This window comes from Falco naumanni, chromosome 22, assembly GCF_017639655.2.
Source record: "Falco naumanni isolate bFalNau1 chromosome 22, bFalNau1.pat, whole genome shotgun sequence".
NCBI lineage: Eukaryota > Metazoa > Chordata > Aves > Falconiformes > Falconidae > Falco > Falco naumanni.
In genome coordinates this window covers 1082252-1089538 of record NC_054075.1, presented here as the reverse complement: position 1 = coordinate 1089538, position 7287 = coordinate 1082252, and the positions used below count along the sequence as shown (strand labels likewise).

The 7287-nt window shown below is 54.8% G+C and overlaps 1 protein-coding gene across 1 annotated transcript; it reads right to left on the bottom strand.

Moving 5' to 3' along the window:
• Window positions 1–5256: 5256 nt before the first annotated feature.
• On the bottom strand, window positions 5257–6592 carry LOC121080220 (olfactory receptor 14C36-like). Its single transcript, XM_040578077.1, has one exon. The coding sequence runs from the start codon at window positions 6590–6592 to the stop codon at window positions 5657–5659; it is 936 nt and encodes a 311-aa protein (XP_040434011.1). The 3' UTR covers window positions 5257–5656.
• Between the last annotated feature and the right edge of the window lie 695 nt (window positions 6593–7287).

Below are 7287 nucleotides of genomic sequence, written 5' to 3'. Positions count from 1 at the left end.
CTTTGCTGAGACACTCTGCTGAAAAGATGACTTCAGAAGTCGTCACTGTCCCCTGCTCAGGTGCAAATATGTTAAAGATGGGAGAAAATAAGGGCGTGGTATAACTGTAATAATGATGGTGAAGTTCTGGTATAAAATCACTATTTCCTTGAGGTATCGCTTTTGAAAGTTCCTTGAATTGGCAGAGGTCACTTGTGAGAAAGGACAAGGAAGTGTTACAACTGTCTTGGAAGGAGTCCGTAAGTGCAGCTCGGGGAACCACAGGCTGCACAACCCCCCCTGGTGAGGGGCGTGCCACCAGTTAGAGTCCCCTTGGGTGACATTTCTGGCACCTGAGCGGGTAACTGTCCAGGTGATTTTCCAAGGGTAAGTCCTGCCTCGCCAACCTGACAGCCTGCAGGCTGTGCGTGAGGAGCTCCACAGTGGATGTCATTTCCCTCGGCTTCAGCAAAACTCTGGCCATGGTCTCCCTCAGTGTTCTTCTGCCCAAGTGAGGCCATGACACTCTGGGTGCCAACAGAAAGAGATGGGTAAAACACCAGCGGGATGGTCAGGCTGAGAGAGCAGTGGGGAAGGGCTCACACCCCACCTGGAGGGCACTGGGACATACTGGGGCAGTGTGGGCAGCACAGGGGTGTCTTCTGTACCCTACACTGTGACTTTTAGGAGCTGTACACAGGACCCAGTGGAGGCAACTCTCACAGTGTCTGTCGGTGGCACCAAACTGAGAGGACCATCCCTGTGCCCTAGGGATGCCATGGAGGGGAACCCTGGCAGGTGGGGTGGCCGCCCTGTCAGGAGCTGCACAGATGCAGGACGGACCAAGGGCAGAGCCTGCACCTCCCTCGCATGGACTAACACCCTGCAGCTGCAGGGCCTGGGACCTGCCTGGCTGGGCAGTGTCTGTGCAGAAAAGGCCCTGGTGGTGCTGGGGGACAGAAGGCAAAACACAATCCCAGCCCGTGACCTGGTAGCAGAGGCAGCCAGCAGTGCCCTGGAGCGTATGAAGAGGTGCCTTGCCATGAGAGGGCGGGAAGTGATTGTGCCCCGTACTCATCGCTTGTTAGACCATGAGTAGACTGCTGTGTTAATTTTTGGTGTTGGCTGGGGAGGGAAGAAGTTGCTGGATGGCTCCAGAGAGAACCCATTACAGCCAGGAAGATGTGTATAACTGGGAGTGAGTTCAGTGAAGGGTCACTGAGATGCTCAGGGGCTGGAACACTTTCCTGGGAGGGGAAACTGAGGGCAAGGGCCTTGTTCAGCCCGCACAAGGGAAGGCCTTGGGAGCCTCCTAGTGACCTGCCAGTCCCAATGGGGAGGTGGTCAGGAAGATGAAGCCAGTCTTGGAACTGTGGTGCAATCGTCAGATGTGGAAATAAGAATGTTCTTGGCCAGACGTAATGCAGTGACCAACCTCCACATCATCGGGTGCCTGAAGCTGTAAACAGAATGCAAACAAACGCTCTACTTGGATAGTGTGAACTCCTTTGCTAAAAGGCGGGAGGCAGAGAAATCTCAGTGCTTTCTGGTTCCTGTGAAAGATTTAATACCTCTATGAAAGGAGCTGAAGCTTTGGGGTTTTTTTGATCCTCCTTTTCTGTCCCTGACACCCAGAAGCCTGACCTGCTTATCCTTCTCCTCCTGCTAACAACTGATGAAGGGATAGGAAGTAAGGAAGCAGAGAGCCCCTAGGATTTAAAGGGTCACAGTGGCATTTCCTTGGACATCTCATCTAGTATCAAGAGGGAAAATGAGCCTGCAAGGCCAAACGAACAAGGTCTATGGACAGGCAACGCTGTGTCTAAAATATTTGCTGGAGACCTGCAGAACCACAGCATAGATCACGCTGGAGCTGAATCTCCTCCTGGCATCAATGCCCTCCTGGAGCCATGGAGAAAGCTTTGGGTGGAGGCCCCTGGTGAGGCTGGTCAGGGCCAGGAAGGCCTAGGGATGCTCTCAGGGCCCTGCCCCTGCCACCATGGGATCCCACCTGCCAGTGCCCTCAGTAGGCCAGGTTCTCCTTCCCTCCTCTCCCAGGGCTGTGCTCTGCTGCTCTCCTTCCCCACGTGCCTGGGCATCAGGGACACCACCACTTCACAGTCACTACAAAAGGCTGGCACTGGTCTTCACATCACTGAGGATTTCTTACTTTTTGGAGTCCCAGGTGCAGGTGGGCATCAGACTGGATGGGCTGTTGGTCTGGGGAACTTGCCCACAACCCCTGGGCTCCTGGCATCCTGGCTTACCTGTGCAGTGATCACCAAGGAGACTGATTCCCCCAGAAGAGCCAGGCTCTGTGATCCACAGGTTTCCTCAGGTCATTTCAAGAAGACATTGTTCATGCCTCACCCTGACTGTATGACCTGTCACTCTGTCCTGGCTCGGGCTGGCATGGAGTGCATGTTCTTCACAGCAGCCCTTCTGGTGCTGTGCTTTGCGTCTCTTCCTAAGGCAGCGCTGACCACACACCAGTGTTTTGGCCACCGCTGCAGAGCAATCACCAAGGCTTCTCTTTCTCACACTCTGCCTGCGCTACAAGGAGACTGGGGGGACGCAAGAAGCTTGGGCAGCTGACCCCCATGACCACAGGGATATTGCATATCCCAGGACGTTGTGCTCATCAATAACAGCTCAGGGAAAGGAGGATGAAAAGAGGACATGCGTGGTTGTGCCATTAGTCTTCCTGTGTCACTGACAGATGTGCTGAAGAGCAGCTTTTCTGGAGATGGCTGAACCCCTGCCTGCCCATGGCAAGGGTGAGCGAATTGCTCATGTTGCCCTCCTTGCACACACAACTTTTGCTTCTCCTGTTGAACTTTGTCCTGACCTGTTAGTTTTCTTCTGATCCTCGCCCCCACCATGCTGGGCATGTAAGGGGTCAATGAGGAACTGATTCTGGGCATTTGGGTGCTGGACTGGGCCAAACCACAACTAATTCCCCCCAAAGTGCCTCCCTGGCTGCTCTCCCCTTGATCCACACACAAGCTCCCACCTCAGCCCTTGGCCCATCCACTAGAAGAGCTCCATCTGTCTGAGCTGCCCTGACATCACACAGAGCATCCCCCTCCCCTCATCTTTCCCGTAGGTCTCCCCTACAGACCTTGTGTCTCCATCCACCGCCAAAGGCATGGGAGCTGCCCTGCCCCTCCTCAGCGCTTACGGCACTGATGTCACAGCTCTGTGGTGGCACTGGGGGCTCCTGCTGCCCGTGCCCCAGGCGGTGGGCTCTGGGGTCCCATGTGGGCTGCAGCACCTCAGGTGTGGCACCAGGGCCAAGGGCAGGCTTGTCACACGGACACCGGTACCCAGGGACGGGAGCCCTTGTGTGGGAGGGGTTTGCTGCCCAGCAGAGGATGCTGGAGCGGGTGGCAGGGGGCAGCAGAAGGATGAAGGAGGTTCCCACCACGAGAGCAAAGGCTGCAGTGGCCAAGGCCAGAGGGCAACAGGCCTGGGCTGTGCAGCCCTGGCAGGAGAGGGCTTTTGCTCTCCCAGGTGACTCTGTAGCACCCTGTGGCCTGTGCCAGAGCTGAAGCTCATCTCCAAGATGGGCAAGATGCTGCTGCTGGTGCTGAGCAAGCCCCTGGGGGAGGCCAGCCCGTGATCCAGCCCTCCTGGGGCTATCCTGCTGGTGGCAGGCCGGCCAGAGAGCAGCTCTGCAGAGAAGGACCTTTGGGTGCCAGAGGACAAGCAGCTGAGCAGGAGCCATCGATGCACCCTCATGGCAAAGGCCAACAGCCCCCTGGGCTGCATTAGGACAAGCATCGCTGGCCGATGGGGGGAGGTGATCCTTCCCCTCCTCTCAGCACTGCTGAGGCCACATCTGGAGTGCCGTGACCAGGGCTGGGCTTCCCAGGGCAAGGGAGTTGTTGACGTACTAAAGTAAGTTCTGCAGAGGGCCACCAAGCTTCTTGAAGGGACTGGAGCATCTGTCCCAGGAAGACAGGGTGAGAGATCTACAACTGTTCAGTCTGGAGAAGAAAAGGCTCTGAGAGTCTTATTAATATATGCAGCATGCCATCTGAACCAATGTAACACTTTTTGAACTGTGGATGATCAACCACTGCAGGTAGTTGCCAAGAGTGGTTATGGCATGTCCATGCCTTGACATATTCCAAACCTACCAAGCCAAGGTCTTGTACAACGGGCTTGAGCTGGCTGTGCCTCTCCTAGGGATTTTCACTGGATGATCTCCAGAGGTCCCTTCCAATGTCAACATTCTCTGTCATTCTCTGAGTTTCAAGGACACAAGCAAGACAGAAAGAAATGAACAATGCATACCCTTGACCGCAAAGATAGTGGGGTCTATGGAGAGGACTCACGCTGGAGCAGGGCAGAAGTGTGAGGAGGAAGGAGCAGCAGAGGTGTTCTGTGCCATCAACCCTCTTTAACGTCCCCCCTGCACCTCTCAGGGTGTGCTTGTGTAGGTGAATTGGGATCAATGGAGTAATTTGGCCCTGGGAGAAACTGGGGAATGGTCTTTAATGTTTTGGTCATTGTTTCTCACAATCAACATCTGTTTTAACTGGCAATGAATGAAATTGATCTTTAGCAAGACAACACATCTTTGGCTATGACAGGGATCGGTAAGTAATCTCTCTGCCTTTACCTTGACCCAGGAGCATCGCTGGTTTATTTTCTCCCTTTGTCCTGTTGAGTCAGGGGAGCAGATGAACAACTGGGGGGCTGGCTGGGGGCTGGCCGTGGTTAACCCACCACAGGACCATGTCAGGACTGCTGTACCCAGAATGGGGCTTCCCAGCACAAGGAAGACCCTGGTAGGTTGGAGCAAGTCCTGCAGAGTCCAGAAGGGAGGTTGAGACCTGGATCATGTTATGGACAAGGAGAGGCTGAGACAGTTGGATTTCATTGAGAAATTGTTTCAACCAAAAGAGTGGAGTGCTGGACCCAGGCCAGTTGGTGGGAACTCTGTCAATGGACTGTTTCAAAATTTGTCAAAACTCAGCCATGAGCACATGATCTGGCTGGAGGTGTCTTACAGGGCCTTGGCTGAGTGGCCAACTGTTTCAAGAGCTATTAAAAAGTGTCACTAGGAAGGTGGCTCCCTTTATATTGAAAAGTGGTGATGAAACGGGGTCTCGCTGAGCCATCAATGAGGACAGATGTGACAGTGCAGCACATGTTCCTCATGGGAGGTGGGGTTTACGAGACAGAGAGGATATGAGCAGTGTATAGGACTTCTTGGGAAATGTGGGGCAGCTTCCATGTTGTGTCCAGGGAACACGACACAGAGCCAATCCCTCAGTTCCACTCATTTTGTGCCTTATGTCCTTCACCATAAACTCTGGATCTTCACAAGGACCCCCCTGCTGTATGCCTCCATACTGCTGTGTGCCCCCACTTTACAATCACACAGCTGAGCTCTACACTGATGTTTTCCTCTCCCAGGAACTTCCCAGACATGGGCAGTGAGAACCCCCCCTTTTGTTACAGAGATGTGACACAGGAGAAAAGCTGAACGGTCCTTGCAGGCACTTGGACAAAGGCCTCTAGGTCACACGGGCTGGGATCATGTCTTTGAGGAGGTGGAGTCCATGCAGACATTGTGGGACAAACAGGGTAGTCAAATACAGAACGCTAAATGCACAGGAGGTTCTAGAGATTGCCTGGAAATGTCTTGTGAAGAGACATGGACAGTTCATTGCTGCTGAGAGACACCTGACTGCATCAGCTTCTTCAGTGCGTCCTTCAGCTCCTGGTTCCTCATGCTGTAGATGAGGGGGTTCACTGCTGGAGGCACCACCAAGTACAGAACTGCCACCACCAGGTCCAGGGATGGGGAGGAGATGGAGGGGGGCTTCAGGTAGGCAAACGTGGCAGTGCTGAGAAAGAGGGAGACCACGGCCAGGTGAGGGAGGCACGTGGAAAAGGCTTTGTGCCGTCCCTGCTCAGAGGGGATCCTCAGCACAGCCCTGAAGATCTGCACGTAGGACAGCACAATGAAAATGAAACAGCCAACACCTAGACAAGCACCAGCCACAATTAGCCCCACTTCCCTGAGGTAGGTGTGTGAGCAGGAGAGCTTGAGGATCTGTGGGATTTCACAGAAGAACTGTCCCAGGGCATTGCCTTGGCAGAGCGGCAGTGACAGTGTATTGGCCGTGTGCAGCGCAGCATAGAGAAACCCACTGGCCCAGGCAGCTGCTGCCACGTGGACACAAGCTCTGCTGCCCAGCAGGGTCCCGTAGTGCAGGGGCTGGCAGATGGCCACGTACCGGTCGTAGGCCATGACGGTGAGGAGAGAACACTCTGCTGAAAGGAAAAAGACAATCAGGAAGAGCTGTGCAGCACATCCTGAGTAGGAGATGTCCCTGGTGTCCCAGAGGGAGTTGGCCATGGCTTTGGGGAGAGTGGTGGAGATGGAGCCCAGGTCGAGGAGGGAGAGGTTGAGGAGGAAGAAGTACATGGGGGTATGAAGGATTTGGTAACAGGCTACGACGGTGATGATGAGGCCGTTGGCCATGAGGGCAGCCAGGTAGATGCCCAGGGAGAGCCAGAAGTGCAAGAGCTGCAGCTCCCGCGTGTCTGCAAATGCCAGGAGGAGGAAGTGGGTGATGGAGCTGCTGTTGGACATCTGGTGCCTCTGGGCATGGGGACCTGTCACAGGAAAAAAAAGACAGTGACAAGTGAAGGGAGACTTCCCTGAGCAAAATCAATGCCATTTCCCACAGACCATTCCCCTGCCCCTTTTCGCACACAGACATCCTTTACTCTTCCTAGCAGACCTTCCCTGCAGCTGTGTGGCTGCAGCCCTGCTTGGTGCTGGTCCTGTGGGGTGATGAAGAGCAGGGCATGTGCCCACGGGCTCTTGATCAGTCAGCCCCACTCTGCAGAAGTTGGGGGGGGGGGGGGGGGGGGGGGCGGGCCCAGGGACCAGTCCTGATTTCAACTTTGTCATGTGAAACCCGTGCCAGAGTAGAAATGCCTGTCAGCACCTGCGCTGCCAGGGCTACAGAATGGGAATGGTGAAGACACTTTGAGAATATTCTTGTTTAAAATCTCTACCCTCTCTCCTTTTGGTGAGTATTCTTGGATGTCAGAAACTCTCAGCATTGCTGCTGCCCTCAGGTGGAACACAGCGAGCTCTGCGAGGCAAGAGGATTGCCTGTGGGTGAGCGCCCAGTGTGGGGAGGTGGTCTGTCCTGCTGGTTCCCAGTGTCTCTGGGCTTGCACCTTCCTAAGGGTGGAGGGTGACCACACTGCCATGTCACGCTGAAAATCCACCAGGCACCACTGAGAGCAGCCTGACCCACCACAGACCCCTCACCC

What these genes read in the sequence shown, in the direction of transcription:
- LOC121080220 (XM_040578077.1), bottom strand. Translation starts at nt 6,592, where the DNA reads ATGTCCAACAGCAGCTCCATCACCCACTTCCTCCTCCTGGCATTTGCA.